General features: G+C 55.3%; 5 protein-coding genes across 5 annotated transcripts in view; 3 read left to right on the top strand and 2 right to left on the bottom strand.

Moving 5' to 3' along the window:
- Positions 1-2,347: 2,347 nt before the first annotated feature.
- Positions 2,348-4,284, top strand: GUITHDRAFT_105132 (hypothetical protein; the record flags this gene model as incomplete). Its single annotated transcript, XM_005835974.1, has 14 exons — positions 2,348-2,581; positions 2,625-2,705; positions 2,750-2,809; positions 2,852-3,035; positions 3,082-3,131; positions 3,180-3,227; positions 3,312-3,392; positions 3,441-3,506; positions 3,554-3,621; positions 3,669-3,759; positions 3,802-3,849; positions 3,896-3,961; positions 4,034-4,114; positions 4,159-4,284. The coding sequence occupies 14 exons, from the start codon at positions 2,348-2,350 to the stop codon at positions 4,282-4,284; spliced, it is 1,284 nt and encodes a 427-aa protein (XP_005836031.1).
- On the bottom strand, positions 4,258-4,899 carry GUITHDRAFT_151598 (hypothetical protein). The gene is made up of 5 exons (XM_005835973.1): positions 4,809-4,899; positions 4,674-4,760; positions 4,559-4,625; positions 4,415-4,513; positions 4,258-4,369 (listed from the first exon to the last, which is right to left on the bottom strand). Exons 1-5 carry the CDS (start codon positions 4,883-4,885, stop codon positions 4,313-4,315), a joined length of 387 nt encoding a protein of 128 aa, XP_005836030.1. The 5' UTR covers positions 4,886-4,899; the 3' UTR covers positions 4,258-4,312.
- Positions 4,900-5,726: 827 nt separating this feature from the next.
- On the top strand, positions 5,727-7,649 carry GUITHDRAFT_85861 (hypothetical protein; the record flags this gene model as incomplete). Its single annotated transcript, XM_005835972.1, has 5 exons — positions 5,727-5,813; positions 5,862-6,091; positions 6,147-6,285; positions 6,342-6,425; positions 6,470-7,649. The coding sequence occupies 5 exons, from the start codon at positions 5,730-5,732 to the stop codon at positions 7,553-7,555; spliced, it is 1,623 nt and encodes a 540-aa protein (XP_005836029.1). The 3' UTR covers positions 7,556-7,649.
- Positions 7,650-7,779: 130 nt separating this feature from the next.
- GUITHDRAFT_157450 (aspartyl-tRNA synthetase) lies at positions 7,780-10,159 on the bottom strand (the record flags this gene model as incomplete). The annotated part of the gene is made up of 11 exons (XM_005835971.1): positions 7,780-7,813; positions 7,857-7,969; positions 8,144-8,233; positions 8,277-8,356; positions 8,516-8,606; positions 8,709-8,762; positions 8,840-8,905; positions 9,073-9,132; positions 9,179-9,239; positions 9,281-9,397; positions 9,453-10,159. 11 exons carry the CDS (start codon positions 10,157-10,159, stop codon positions 7,780-7,782), a joined length of 1,473 nt encoding a protein of 490 aa, XP_005836028.1.
- Positions 10,160-13,055: 2,896 nt separating this feature from the next.
- The window catches only part of GUITHDRAFT_85858 (hypothetical protein), a gene marked incomplete at its 5' end in the record, with an annotated part of 2,943 nt that continues 806 nt past the window's right edge, over positions 13,056-15,192 (top strand). Inside the window, 6 exons of the mRNA XM_005835970.1 lie at positions 13,056-14,255; positions 14,421-14,515; positions 14,656-14,684; positions 14,769-14,843; positions 14,889-14,954; positions 15,081-15,164. Coding sequence (XP_005836027.1) covers positions 13,056-14,255; positions 14,421-14,515; positions 14,656-14,684; positions 14,769-14,843; positions 14,889-14,954; positions 15,081-15,164 — 1,549 coding nt within the window. The remainder of the gene's footprint in view (positions 14,256-14,420; positions 14,516-14,655; positions 14,685-14,768; positions 14,844-14,888; positions 14,955-15,080; positions 15,165-15,192) is intronic.

Here is a 15,192-nt window from a genome sequence, read left to right as displayed (position 1 = left end):
CTGTAGTAGCTCCATGCCGACACGCTCGAGCGTTTCCTCATCCTGCCGATCTTCTCCCCATGCTGCTCAGCCATCTTGTACACTCTCACTGCTGCCCACATCTTAGCTCGGATTCGCTTCCGCCGCTCGCTCTCGTCTCGCTCTACTCGTTGTTTTGCTTGCTCTTCTTTCTCGGTAATCGTCTTCTCCAGCTGGTACAGCTTCTCATCGAAGAGCTTGCACTCGTACACAGCACATCTCGAAGTTTGATCGGGGGCTGCCAGCACCCAGTCTGATATCTTCATACTTTTGCGCAGAGCGTCATAGCTCTCGATCTTCGCTCTCTGTCCCTTTCCCATCCCATTCGTGATCACAAGCGTCTTCCCGGAGAAGAAATCTTCACCAGGAGCACTCGCAGAGAGGCTCAGCTCTCCCTCAGCTGAAATCTTGGAGCACCTGCCCTCGAGCGGGAGCTCGATGGTCTTACCGGCGCGGTCGGAGTAGTGGAGCTTGTAGAGGCTCTCTGCTGTGGGGATACTCGTCTCAAGGTCGTTGTCGTCCTGATCCAGCGCCTGCTCCAGCCAGCTCTTGTCCCACTCCCACCCGTCGATCACCGCCACCCGCGTCTTCCCGTTGTACTCCAGCACCTTAGCTCGCTGCGACTTCCCCGGGCCCTTGGTGATGCGGAGGATCATGTGCCGGTAGCAGTTGTCCTCCTCCTCCGCGTTCTCCGACAGCATCACTGTGGTCTTGGTGGCTCGTTGCACGCGCCCGTGGATGTGGAGGGGAAGGAAGTGAGAGTTGAGCACCCGGTAGCTGGACGTCTGGTCGCATGTCGCCGCGTACCACCGGAAGAGTTCTACCTTGTGCTCCTCCTCCCAGTGACCGCTGATGGTTCCGAACTGACCCTTGCCGACCCCTTCCTCCACCACCAGCGTCTGCTTCACATACGAGACGTCGCTCGAGGTCGCTTGCCGTCGATCGGAGGGCTGGAGGAAGGCAATGGTGCCCTCCACCTTGTTGACCTTGAAGTGACGGACCTGATGTGAAAACAAATCCTTCACTTGCGTCCTCGCTTGTTTCAGCGCAATCTGCGCTATCCGCAAGGCAGGGTTTGGGCCGAACTTGCCGTCTTTCTGCTTAAGGGAAGGCTGAGATGAAGTGATACGGATGGCAGCTTCGCAGTCTTTGAGGGATCTGTTGTAGTTTGCTGTCACCAGCTCCCTCTCCTTCCATTCACTCTGAATCTTGACAAACATTTCTTCCGGGTTGTCATACTTCCCTAACTTGACTTTCAGTTGCTTCTGCCGGTGAAAGTCTCGCAAGACATTCTCATCGCTAGAGTGCGTGAGGTCCTCGAAGGCGATCTCAGTCTCTGCCTTCACTTCCTCGTGCTCCTCGGCAACCTCCTCGCTCGCCATCACCCGAGGCTCAAGTCTCAGCATGCTCATCATTGTGCTTCTCCGTTGAGCCGCGTACTGCGATCGAACTTGGTCCATCTCCTTCCCCAGCGCCTCCTCCACCTCCTCGTCCCAGATCTCCATGTTGCTCACTGCCACTCTCAGCTCGGCTCCCTCCCCCTTCCTCACCGCTCCATCTCGTTCCACCTTGTCCAGCTTCACCTTGTACATGTCCCCAAAGTCTGCGATCACAGTCGCCAGCTGCCCGTTGTAGTTCCTCCCCCCCACCCGCGCGACGTTGCGGAGCTTGACCCGGACGCCAGGTTCCAACATCTCCAGCAGCTCCCATGTCCGCCTGAGGTAGCGTCTCGTCACATGCTTGCTCCTCCTCCTTCGCCTTACCTGGCCTCCTTCTCCTCCACCGCTCGCCTCTCGTTCCTCCTCTTCTCGAGCTGCGCCTGCACCATTCGGATGGGAATCCCAACGAACTTCCTGCGAGAGAGGATCTCCAAGGTTGAGAACCTTTTCTCCTCAGGCGGCGCCTCATGCTCGACTGGGATGTTGTCCCCGTATTTGGCTTTCGCTGCTGCTGCGTTTCGACGGAGGAGCGCAGCTTTGAGACGATAATCTCGTTCCCTCCCTCCATCTTTGTCGGGTGGATTGGCCGGCATAACCTCTAGCTCTCTCCTTGGCTCACATTCGCTCCTCCCCTCCCCTCCCTCCCGCTCCTCCTGCCGGTAGCAACGCCATGCCCTCCCTCCAGGCTCCGGTCCCTCAATTTACTGCCAACTGCCGCCCCCGCCTCCCCTTTTTACCCCCCTGCTCGCACTGCCCGACTGGCCCTCCCCGTCTCACCCTCCCCTTCCTCCCCTTCCCTTCCTCCCCTCCCCCCCCTCCCCTTTCTTCTCCTCCCTTTCCTCCCCATCCTCCCCTTCATCCCCTTCCTCCCCGTGAGCTCGCGCGGTGGCATGCGACGGAGATCACAGAGTGAGGGCTCGGGCTCAAGGGAGTGTGTTCACAATGCAGCAGATGAGGAGCAAGACAAGGAGAGTCAAGACACTTGCTCCATCCGTTCCCTCTACCATGAGATCGACGCTCTCTTGGAAAAACGCGAGCAGGATTCACTAGCAGACGACATCAACAAGGCCTTCTGTCAATCGCTCACGCCGGAATGGCATCTGCGAGACAAGAGAAAAGTGCTAGTGAGCATGAGCTGCTTGCTTCTGAATGTCGTTTTAGCTGCAGGCACTTGTGCAGCAAGTCGAAGGCTTTCAGTTCTATTCTTCATTGCAAGACAAAGATCAAAACCAAGCTCTCTGGTTCAAAGTAGAGCAAAAGCCAATCTGAAGCTTATTGTGACATGCTCTCAGCTGTTGCAGAAATGTACATTCTATCACAACCTGAGGAAAGATGAATTTCTTCTTAACAAGGTAAGTCCTACAGGAATCAAACATGTCTTGATAGACCTGCAGGACGAGGCTTGTGATTTCCTCGACATCATTGTCTATGGCTCAGTGCGAGTGGAATGCAGAGGAAAAGGAGGCGAACAAGAGGCCGAGCAACATCTCCTCCTCCCGGGCGACGCGTACGGGAGCCTGCAGTCAGACGATGGTCAGGCATCACCTTCAGAGGTTCAAGTCTTTCACGATCAGAGCGGTTCCTTGACTCCTCCCTTGTGCTCGCGTTGAGGCTGGTGGGTCAGGGGTGGTAAGGATATCGAGGGAACTCTATCGCTCCTGCTGCTCGGACCTGGTGTGAAGCTCTTGGAAGCTTCCGCTTCTTCTGACTGCACCCGTGCAGGTCAAGGAATACTCCTCCTTCCTCAGATCCACCAAGTTGTTTGAGAAGGTCGAAGAGGAACAGCTTCAGAGACTTGTCGATGCGACCAAGGAACCAGCTGCTTGCCTCTGCTTCCTCCTTACTTCTTAGCAGGTCCGACACTGCAAGGCTGGTGAGGTTGTTGTGAGAGAAGGAGACTCTCCGTCCGAGTTCTTCCTCATCCTCCGAGGGATGGTAAGTCTCCTCCAGCGGGTGCTGACAACATGACGTCGCTGCTCTCAGTGCCGAGTGATCAAGAGGATAAGCAAGGAGGATCCTCCGCGCAGCAGCATGTCCAGCCCGAGCAACGTGAGACCCGCGTCCATGTGCATGACAATCAAGGGTGTGTCCTCCAGGCAAGAGCGAAGGGGATGGAGGAAAACGAGCACGCGAGGAGAAGCGACGGGTCTATGGGGATCAAGCGGTGAGGGCAAGGAAAGGGTTGCCTTACGTGACGGAGAGACCGGACAGGAGCAGCAGTCAAGCGCCCGCGGGTTTGAGCAGGAGGGAAGGAGGGGCGAGGACGGAGCTAAGGATGCCTGCGAGTCCGACGTCCCTTGAGGTTGTCGACATCTCAGCATGCAGTCGCTCACAATTGGGATAGAAGTACAGGAGAGCGACAAGGCATGTCGAACTTCGGCAGCTGCTGAGGGTACTGTACCGACACACGCTCCTCTCTCTGTTGAGCTCGTCCCCAGGGAGACTTCTTCGGGGAATGGTCGATGATCCACAAGAAGCGAAGGTCAGCTACTGTCGTCGCATCGGTAACACTCGATCTACATACCATCAAATCTGCTCCTCTTATCCTCCTCTTGTTCGATTTACACGTGTGGCAGTATGAAAGCGAGTTGCTGGTGCTTTCAAGATCGTCGTTTCTCAAGCTTGTGGAGGGAGGGTTGTCAGAGCGATTGAAAGAGGTATATCACTGAGACACCTGAGCAAAACCTGATCGAGCGACCAGCTATGTGACGACATGGAATACTTGTTCGATGACGACGACATTCGAGAAGACCTCAGACGGAACATGATGTGGGAGGATTACAGGAGCAAGGCAGTACATGATTGCGTGTATCATTTACAGAAATAAACAAACCACCCTCTTCTCGCTATTCCGTTCACAAAGACTCCGATGCCAGCAGGGCTTCTTCGCATTCCACACATTCCTTGAGGGCCTGCAACAACATGAGCGATACGGAGGAGCGACGGGCTTGCTCCACCTTCTCCAGGGTGCTGTTGCTCTCCAAGAACCTTCTCAGAGCGTCCTTGAGCCGGCTGCTCTCTTCGTTGTAGATCACTTTGAACCTCGACATGACATCCTGTCTGTTGTCAGCCATCCCTTTGTTGAGATCCGGGTTCAATACCTGCAGCCTTGTGTATTCATGCTCCTGAACAGATGTCAACTCACCATGCTTGCCCCCGCCTGTTTGTCTTCCAACGTGTCAGACGTCTGATAGCTATTCAAAGCTCACTTCACACCTAATCTCGTACATCTCTTCTTGTGCCAGCAATCCAAGATGCGGCGTTCTGGTATCCTTCTTTTGCTGTTGCTCTAGCATGTTGCGGCTGCACATGAATCATATTCCAAGAAATGCTTCACGCATTGTCCTCTACCGTGTCATCAATTCGTCGCGCAGGCGTGCTATGTCATCGCCGTCATGTTTGCTGCTACCGATGGGAGGGGTGAACATCTCTCCTCCAACCTACAAGCAGACTGAGTGACGCGCAAGAGGCGAAGTTGGAGGAAGCATGCAGCAGACAACAAGTGATGCGTTCATGTATGTATGTATGCTCCACGGCAGCCTCCGAGTTTCATTTCTCTTCCTCACTCCCTGTGACCGCATATGCCGGCCGATGCCATGATCGTATCGTATCATGACCGCATCTCCTCTCCCACTCCCGCTTCTCATCTCCTCCGCCATCATCCCGTTACCCATCCCGTTACAGTCAGCACAAGACCCGGTAAGGCCGCCGCCGGTGTTGATGTCCCCACTATTGTCCTCGTACTGATTTTTAACTTAACTTTGAGTAAAACTAAGAGAGTGTCTCTTCTGCCGCCAAGAGTTAAAAAGCCCTTTTAGCTTCACTACCCCACCCCATTTGCCTGTTTTATGTCTACCCCCGAGATCCACTGGAAAGTACCCCTCTTATGACTGGCTGTGACAGTCCTTGAATCAAAAGGACCCCTCCATGCGCTTGGCCCCCAATTCCGATATACACTACCCTACCCTATCTAGTCTAGTAAAGTGGGAGATATAGGGGTGAGGACTACCCCCTTTTAAAAGAATTTTGAAGGCAAAAATGGATAAATGCAACAAACATGACGGGGAGGGGAATGGAGGGAGGGGAGGAGAGTATAGGGGAAGGGAGAGGAGAAGGAGAGGGGAAGAAGTCGAAATAGAACAAGTAGATGCATCAGGCGAGGGAACGCAAGGCGAGCCAGGCGGGCTGCTTGATGCAGCTGCAAGCACACGAAGAGCAAACGAGATGAGATTGAGGGGAACTACATGGAGAGCTGATGATGATCTGAACAGGATGTCAAGCACCGTCGGGTCTGTTACCATCACTCAGAGAGCACCAGAGAAGAAGGGCTCTAGCAAAGGCGCGGAATTCCGAGCTGTAAACTCTTGTTTGACCGGATGATGTTGCATGCTCATTCTGCTGCAGGTAGATCCGCCGCCATGGGCTTCCGTGTCGATCATCGCGATCGTCGTTACATCTTTCAGCCTTGCGTTCTACATCACTCCGATGTACTTCACCAGCAGAATTTGCGGAAACGGAAAAGGCAGCCCAGTTTGTACCAGCGAGTCGGTAGCTTCAGCTTATGGCGGGCTCGAAGGAGCCATCGAGGTGGTGAAGGCATCGGGATCGCCCGACTACATTCTAGCATGCATTCCGTAAGCACGTACTCCATTGCTTCCGGCAACATGTTTGTCACCTCTGTATTTCAAGGCTCTTCCTTGCGATGATTCTCGCCGAGATGGTGATCTCCGTAGCTGCTGGTTTGCAATGCGTTGGAGGACGATACGACATGTCCGACACCTGGTCGTCATTGACGGCAGGGACCACCCAACAGATGTCTGTAGCCTTGGTGCGATGCGATAGAGTCTGACAGGCTCGTGCACATGTTAACTTGTTTCGTCTCAGATCAAGGCGCCGCTGAAGTTGAGCCTTGTGCCCTACTCTTACATTTACTACAACTACGGTCTTCCTTCAGGCCTCGCTCGGATGGTGAGTTCTTGCTCGAGGCCTGGCAGGAGTGACGTGCATTGCAGTTCCCAGTGGAACAGCCTTGGGTCTGGGTGTTTGGGTTTGTCTTCACTGACTTCTGCTACTACTGGTTTCATCGACTGGCGCATCAGGTCCAGATCATCTGGGCCGGCCACTCGGTCCATCATTCCTCGGAGTACTACAACCTGTCCACGGCCCTCCGGCAGTCTTGGTGGGCCACCCTCATAGGCAGCGTCTTCTACTTCCCCATGGCCTTGTTCCTCCATCCCGCCCTCTACTCGGGGCTGGATCAGGCCAACGTGGCCTATCAGTTCTGGGTGCACACGTGCCTGATCAGGAGGCTGGGGGTGTTGGAGTGGTTCTTCATGACGCCTTCGCATCACCGCGTGCATCATGATCGGAGGGTCCACAAGAACTTCGGCGGCTTCCTCATCGTGTGGGATCGCTTGTTCGGCACCTTCCTGGACGAGACCGAAGGGCTCAAGCATCTCGACGCTTCTCCTTCCTCAGAGCGCCTCCCCCAGGAGGAGGTCATGCTCTTCGGTACAGCCGCCAAGGTCAGGTCGTGGACGGACGTGGTGCTGCAGCTCCAGTTCTGGCAGCCCATCTTCGACTCCATCCGTCACTTCCGAGGCTTCACTGGCGTCTTTCGCGCGGCACTGGTGGGCCCAGGCTTCAGCACAGTGACCGCAACTCGCGCGCTCCTGCCTCCCTCCTCCAGCGCTCAGAGGATCAGGAAGCGGTCGGACTTGCCGGCAGCCGGCAAGGCCTACGTCTTGGTTCACTTCCTCATCGCAGTGCTAGCAGGCTTTGTGGTCCTGCTCTTCTCCTCCACTCCCTACCCCGTCAGGCTCCTCCTCGGGGGTTGCGTGCTGTCCTCGCTCTACTGCCAGGGGCTGCTGCTGGATGCCGAGGGGATGAAAGGCGTCAGGGTGGAGGCGATCAAGTGCTGCACGTTCCTCCTCTTCTGCGCCGCGTTCCTCTACAGCTCAGAGGAGGCGAATCCTTACTCAGAGCTCAGGACGCCGCTCGTGGTCTCCATGCTCAAGGCAGGAGCTGGAGCTCAGATCGGCTCGCTCCTCTTCCTCCTCAGCAACCATGGCGACTTCCTCCCCGTCTCCTCACGGTGATGGCGGCATCGTCAAGTTAACGCGCAAGCAAGCCGCTTAGCTACTGTCCTTCTGATGTGTTCGTTTGTATCATTAAAGCACCGAGATTCTAGTGAGATCAGCCGGACTGATGACTCAAGACGAGGCCATGGGCTGATAGCGAGGGGGAAAGAGAGGGTAGGAGGAGGAGGAGGAACATGGTGCAGTCAGCGTACTAAGGAAGATGAGACGATAGGAGGAGAAGCTCAGGGAGAAAGTCGCTTGGGGTCGCGGGGAAACCTGCGGCAGCTCGTCACAAACGCCGACATCAGCTCATCCTCACATGGACGCAAGTCGGATGTTGTCGAGCCCCAGGATCGTCATGGTCAGTCGCTCCAACCCGAGCCCGGCGCCAGCATGCGGGGAGCCGCCGTACTTGAAGGAATTGATGTAGGGCTGCGTGAGGTAGCGTCAACGAGGAGAGAAGAGCGACAAAGAGGGAAGAGCCCAAGGGCAGGGCAGGGCAGGGGAGGTTCACTGTACCCCCCACCCCCCCTCCCTAGTTTCCTCCTAATTTCCCTCTCCTGTGATACCCCACCCCCCTCTCTCTTCCTCCCTCTCTCCTTTGACCTGCATGCTCGATGGGTCGATCCCCCGGGATTTGAGCGACTCGACAAGGAGGGAGCTGTCATGGATTCTTTGCGCTCCGCTGCAGATTTCCTGGAGGAGCGTGAGGAGAGGGAAGAGCCTGCAGTGCGCTGACTTGTCCTCGGAGATAAGCGTCGAAGGAGTTGGAGGAGGAGGGGTCGGAGGAGGAGGGCATCGAGTAGAAGGGCCTTACGCCTGCCGTCTCAAGTCTCAAATGCAGGACAGTGATGGAGGAAAAGTGAGAACAAAGGGCAGCAATTTAGGGAGCAGGGAAGGAGGAGGAAGAGAAGGGAGGAGGAGAGGAGAAGGACTAGCAGCAAGAGCAGGAGCAGGAGGAGAGCCGCGGGGGAGGACCGGAAGGGAAGTCAGTGATGAAGAAGAAGTCCGTCTCATGCTTCTCCGCGACGATCTCCCCCAGCAGGCGCTCCAGCTGAGTGCTCAGGTCCTGATCGTGCCGGATCTGTTGACCCCGGAGGTCACAAGAGTCTCCGACCGAGTCACAGCAGAGGACAGGTTCTGCCTGCTGCAGGCTCCCGACAAGTCTCACCTTGGATCCATCCTCGTTAGTGCACCCTCGATCGTTGAGCAAGTCCACGGCCTCCTTGTAGGAGAGCCTCAGGTTGTCTCCCGCTCGCCTGGCGCAGGATGAGCGAGAGGGGAGGAGGAGGAGAAGTTCACGTGCCTGCAGCGAAGCCTCTTGCAGGGATACTGCTTCGCGACCTCATCGACGTGGGAGCTGAGAGGCTACAGGAAGGATCTCAGCTTGCTCAACGGGAGGGAGGACGACTGGCGACAACAAGGCAGGTTGATAGCAAGGGAAGTGGCTGGGGGAGGGTGAAGCAGGGAAGGAAGGAGGAGGAATTGAGATCCAGTTTGTGCAGGAGGGGAGCATGAGAAGGTATGTCACCGACCTGCGAATGGTAGAGCTCCTCCAGCAATGTCACCACAAAACCTTCAACGATGTCCATCGCCTGTCAAGCACCATCAGCTCTGCTGGACGTGTCCGCGAGCTCCCACCTCAGCATAGCTCTCGGAGATTTCCATCTCAAAGTCAAGGCCGACAAACTCGCACAGGTGCCTGAGGTCGTCAGAAGGGCAGGGAGGAGGGACAGTCGTTACCTTGAGGTGTGCGAGGACTCGGCGCGGAAGACGGGCCCAACCTCCATCACCCTCTCGAAGCCGCTCATGACAGCCATCTGCTTGTGGAGCTGCGGCGACTGCGCGAGCCAGGCCTTGCTGCTCACTCGCGCTCAGTCGACGTGGCGGGATGAGGAGGAGAGACAGAGTTCACCTGCCAAAGTAGTCCAGCGGGAACACTGCGGCCCCTCCCTCGCAGCTGCTTCCTCCTTGCAGCTTCGGCGTGTGGATCTCGACGAAGCCTCTTGCGGCCAAGAAGTTCCTGAAGGCCTGACCCACGTGCGACTGAATCCTCATGATACTGTTGTGTGAAGGGCTTCTCAAGTCCAGCACCCGCTCGTTCAGCCGAGTCTCCAGGTTCACAACCACCTCCCGCTGCTCTGAGTCAGCGTCTGCCCGCTGCTCGACGCTCACGTTGTCCCTCGCCTCTGACGGTCGTGCAGCATCCTCGAGGAGGAGAGGAAGAGCAGGAGCCGCTCGACTCACGCAGTAGATCCGTTGAACGTGAACCTCGTACGTGGTGACCTTGCACGAAGTGACAGTCGCCGCCACTTTCCCTCCCTGGACGTCTACGACCGACTCTCGAGGGATGGAGCCACAGAAGCGGATCATGTCCTTGGTCACGCTGTCGCTCTTGAACAGAGCCGCTTGCACCGTGACGCCCTGCAGCCGCAGCACCAGGAAGACTGTGTTTCCCTTCACTCGCGATTGTTGGACTCTCGCTCTGATCCAGAAGCTCTCCCCTTCCGGCAGCCCGTCGAGCTCGGAAGAAGAGAGATACCTCCTTGTACATGCGCTCTGTGACTTCACCATCTCCATCTCTCCGAAGAGCTCCGGACAAGGTTGATTGTCGCAGAACATTGGGATGTCTGTGGGAAATCGATGGGCCTCGGACTCGTTCTTGTCCATCTGCTTCATGAGCTTCTTCTGAGCCTTCTCCTCCTGCTTCGCCTTCTTTCGCAGTTCTCTCTGCCTCGCTACCTCTGTCGCGTTCAGGGAGGCTGTCTCCGCTTGCCTGTCGCTCCCTCCTCGCAGGCACATCCTCTCCGATCTGAGATGATGAAGAGGCGATGGCATACGAGGAGCCAGAGGTCCTGCCAGAGAGATAGCGGAGGGCGAGGAGGAGAGCATGAGAGGGGAGATCATGGCGACTAGGAATACTCTCTCTATCGCCCCCGCCATCGCCCCCGCCATCGCCCCCGCCATCGCCTTCTCTACTTCGTACAGCGACCAGGCTGAAAATCCGCTGAAAAAATTGGAGGAGATGAGGGGGTGGGTGGAACTGCTATATTCGATCTGACAGACGGGCCAACCCCTAGTGTGGGAATTAACTGGTACAAATATTTAGTTAAATACCCCCCCTCCTTTCCTCATCGCGCCTCCATGCAGAGCGTTCGGGGCACTATGGCGGGGGATTTAGGGGGTGCTGCATGCCATGGCAGGGTGTCACGAGAAAATTCAAATCAAATTTTTGGCGGGCAAAGCTATGTTGTCCCACACCATGGGCAGGCCGAGGCCTCCAGCGAAGAAAATATGCTCATCATGCCACAGACGACGAGAAATGACCAGCATTCGAAAGTGGCATGGTGTGTGTTGCTGAGATGAGAGAAATTAAACAGTTTGTTTTGCAGTTACGACAGAACCAGGCCATATGGCAAGTTCAGAAGGAGAAGACGCTACGATGCCACACGAGGAAGAGGCCCAGAGCGACCCTGAAAGAGATGTTTTGCAGGTTTCAAATATTTTGCAGACGGTACGGATATGAAGAAGTTCTTTCATTGGCCAAGCACAATGAAGAGGGGGGGGAAACATTCACTCCTTGGGAGATGGAGCGAAGAATAGCTGATGGACTAAATGACTTTGATGAACACAAGATCCGCTTTAAATTCGACGAATGGTTATCCAATCCCGTCCTCTCTCCAATTACGAACAAGTTGTTGTTTTTCTCGCCGTGCATCAATCACTTGTTGAAGAATGTCAGGCATTCCATTGGATCAGGGAAGTCTCAATCGTCTTCTACGGAAGCCCAGATATGGCATAAAGCTTACAGTGATATCGCCAAGAAGAATCCTGCTTGGATGACTCAGATGGAAGTCGACGGGACCGCCGATCCACAATCGGTGGATATCATGCTGAAGATGTTCAGTGACAAGGCCATCAGTCTACTAAAGGCAGAAGGACATGAAGCGACAGCAAGAATGGCAGAGGCTATGTCTGGCCTGCACAAAGCATTCGATGAAAGAGGGCTGAAAGTTTCAGAGAGGATACGTCTCGTTCAAGAGGGTCGAAGATGGCTATTGGAAGGCATCGACTGGACCAGTGTCAGCCAAAAACATGTCAAGGGACTATCATCTGTAACATTTGAAGGCTTCATAGTTGCAATTGATACTCATCTGCAAGTACAACAGTATGTGAGGGATAAGAATCATGCGCTGGGTGATAGAGACTATGACTTCAATTCACGAACTCTCTGCACGGATAGTGTAGAGAATCTGTGGTCGTTGATCGGCCATCTGAACAAGAAGGATTTTCTGAGAAAATTCAATCAGGCATGCATAGAATTATCTAAAAAGGTGGATCCAAACCTGCCTTTTGTATACGAGCATTCGAAGAAGCGAATTGTCCTGAGCAAACCGCACGACCGTGAAGCTTTCAATGCACGGGATGGATCTGATAATGATGTGGAGCCACACAATAGTACGCAGAAGAACAATCGAAAGCGAGTATATGCTAAATCAGGGCAATGGGATGAAGGATTAACAGGTAATATGCAACGTTTCCGGGGATTGCGTAGCATTGCTGGCTGCAAGTAGAAAAAAAGTACGTATTGTGGAAAATATTAAACACTGCTACGATGCAATTCAAATGATTGATACCATGATATAGATTTTACAATTTCCTGATAGGCTATGGTGGTTTCACGATTGTCATCATTGCACAGGCTGAATTAATCATCCTTAAACCTGGTCGCCGCCTTGCTGCCATTGCGATTTCCTGCAAACTCACCCACCCCTCCTGAAAAGGTACCCCCAAAATATCATACAAAAATACCGGTACTAGACCCTTTTATTTGGAGTTCCTCCCCCGTGATGAGGGGGACCCAGGGGTTTTATGAGAGGGGACGAGGGGCGCTCTAGGCTTAAGGGCGCGGCCTCCTATTAGACAATGCGGGAGGGAGAGGGGAGGGTGGTAGAGGAGAGGAGGGAGGAGGAGGAGAGGAGAGGAGAGAGATGGAAGGAGAGGAAGGAACTTACGTTTCGAAGAGGATGTGGTAGGCTGATGATGTCAGGATACAAGACGCGAATGAAACAAGCGTGCCAACGGCATGAGATCGAGGTCGCAGGGAGTCAGGAGAGGGGATCTTCAGCGCAGCAAGAGAGACATGAGAGAGATTCACAGAAAAAGCTATAGCGACATGTGTAGAAGCATCTTTCCCTCTACTCAGATCATCTGGCATGTTATGGTGAAGAGGGAGAGGGGCGGGGGACGAAGGAACGACAGATAGAGCTGGGAGCGAGGAGGGATGTATCTGCAAAGAGAAGGGGGGCCCTCTTGATGTGTTGTGAGTGATTCCGTATGGCAGGAGCTGATCGTCAAGGAGTTGGACATGTGGAGCAAGTGGCCTGCAGCAGCGGCTTCGCTCGCAATCGTAGCAACTCTTCTCGTACCTAGTGCAGACGCTTTCCATGCGCCTGCTCCCTTCCTCCGTCCTCGTGCGGCTCTCCGCATGACCCAGCGCACGAGCAAGACATGGAAGATGCAGGACTTCCCCAAGCCCAAGCAAGTCGATAACACGGAGAACTATCGCATCGCCGAAGCCTTGTCCTCCAAGTTCCCTGCTGCCAAGGGCAAAGCGCCTTCCAAGACTGTAGCCATCATCGGCGGCGGGCTGGCGGGCTTGTCTGCCGCCAAGTATTTGTCAGATGCTGGACATCGTCCGTTAGTGCTGGAAGCTCGAGATGTGCTGGGAGGCAAGGTGAGCGCGTGGCAGGACAAGGACGGAGACTGGATCGAGACCGGGCTCCACATCTTCTTTGGGGCCTATCCCAACATGATGAGCTTGTTCAAGGAGCTCAACATCGAGGAGAGGCTGCAGTGGAAGGTGCACAAGATGATCTTCGCCATGCAAGAGTTTCCCGGCGAGTTCACGACCTACGACTTCATCCCGGGCATCCCCGCCCCCTTCAACTTCGGTCTCGCCATCCTCCTCAATCAGAAGATGCTTTCCCTTCCCGAGAAGATCCAGTGCCTCCCCGCCCTCCTCCCCATGCTCATCAACGGCCAGGACTTCATCGAGCAGCAGGACGAGAAGTCTGTCCTCGAGTTCATGCGCCAGTACAACATGCCTGAGCGCATCAACACTGAGGTTTTCATCAGCATGGCCAAGGCTCTGGACTTCATCGACCCGGACAAGCTCAGCATGGCGGTTGTCCTGACTGCAATGAACCGTTTCTTGAACGAGGACGACGGTCTTCAGATGGCCTTCCTTGACGGCAACCAGCCCGACAGGCTGTGCAAGCCAATGGTCGACCACATCGAGAAGAGGGGGGGAGAGGTCCGCACCAAGAGTCCCGTCAAGAAGATCGTGACCAACCCGGACGGCAGCATCAAGCACCTGGAGATGCGCGACGGGTCGACGGTGCAGGCGGACGAGTACGTGTCAGCCATGCCCGTGGACGTGCTGAAGAGGATGGAGCCCAAGGAGTGGCAGAAGATGCCCTTCTTCCGTCAGATGGACGAGCTCGAGGGCATCCCCGTCATCAACCTCCACCTCTGGTTTGATCGCAAGCTCAAGGGTGTCGACCATCTCTGCTTCAGCCGCTCTCCGCTCCTCTCCGTGTACGCCGACATGTCCATCACTTGCAAGGAGTACTACGACCCCGACAGGTCTATGCTTGAGCTCGTCTTCGCCCCCTGCTCGCCTCTTGCTGGAGGAAACACCAACTGGATGACCAAGGTAAGGTTCCTCTTTCCCCTTGGTCTTCCTCCTTGTGTACCTCTCTCCTTGTCCCTTCTTTTCTCCATATGCCCTCCCTCCCTCCCTCCCTCCCTTCCTCCCTCCGTCCTTCCCTCCCTTCCTCTCTTTTGCGCTCGCTAGTTTGTCCTAATGAATTGCGTCCAGACCGACGACGAGATCATCGACGCGACCATGAAGGAGTTGGAGCGTCTCTTCCCCTACGAGATCGCTGCTGACGGTTCCAAGGCGAAGCTGCGCAAGTGAGACAATCGACGATGATGATGATAATGACGATGACGATGACGATGACGATGACGATGTTGTTGATGATGATGATGATGAGGAGGAGGAGATGGGGGTGGAGGAGGAGGAAAGTCTTCTGACTTGACTGCTTCTGCAGGTTCGCTGTCGTCAGGACGCCTCGATCAGGTTGCTACTTCTCCGCTCTCCTCCTCTCCCCTTTAGCTCCATTCACCCCTCTGATCCTCATCTCGTGGCTTACTTGACCTTCAGTTTACGCTGCTATCCCTGGAAGGAACAAGTTCCGCCCCCAGCAGCGAACTCCCATCCCCAACTTCACACTTGCCGGTGACGTGGAGTGGCTGAAACAGGCACGTGTAACGAGTCGAGCAGGCGACTGGACCTCGCAGAAGTTCCTCGGGTCTATGGAAGGAGCCTTGCTCTCTGGCAAGCTAGCAGGTGCATCCCTCCTCCCTCCCTCCCTCCCTCCCTTCCTTCCTTCCTCCCTCCCTCCTTCCTTCTCTCCTTGCTTCCCTTCCTCCCTCCTTCCCTTCTCCCTCCTTCCCTTCTGACGTCTCCTTGCAGCTGAGGTGATCGTTGACAAGGCTCTCGGTGTTGAGCCTGCCAAGTCGTTAGGAAAGAAGTCCGTCGAAAAAGAGTATCCTGACGGTGAAAACCACACCTCCCAGGCAGGTAC

This window comes from Guillardia theta (genome assembly GCF_000315625.1).
Source record: "Guillardia theta CCMP2712 unplaced genomic scaffold GUITHscaffold_19, whole genome shotgun sequence".
NCBI classification, from domain to species: domain Eukaryota; class Cryptophyceae; order Pyrenomonadales; family Geminigeraceae; genus Guillardia; species Guillardia theta.
The sequence above is the reverse complement of the archived record's forward strand: the minus strand, read 5'-3'. Positions and strand labels throughout refer to the sequence as shown.

Excerpts from the sequence above, each read along its gene's own strand:
- GUITHDRAFT_151598 (XM_005835973.1), bottom strand. The coding sequence starts at position 4,885 with ATGTTCACCCCTCCCATCGGTAGCAGCAAACATGACGGCGATGACATA. Across the intron at positions 4,761-4,808 it reads CGCGACGAATTGATGACACG|CCGCAACATGCTAGAGCAAC; the intron begins GTAGAGGACAAT and ends ATTCATGTGCAG. Across the intron at positions 4,514-4,558 it reads ATGAATACACAAGGCTGCAG|GATGTCATGTCGAGGTTCAA; the intron begins GTATTGAACCCG and ends GACAACAGACAG.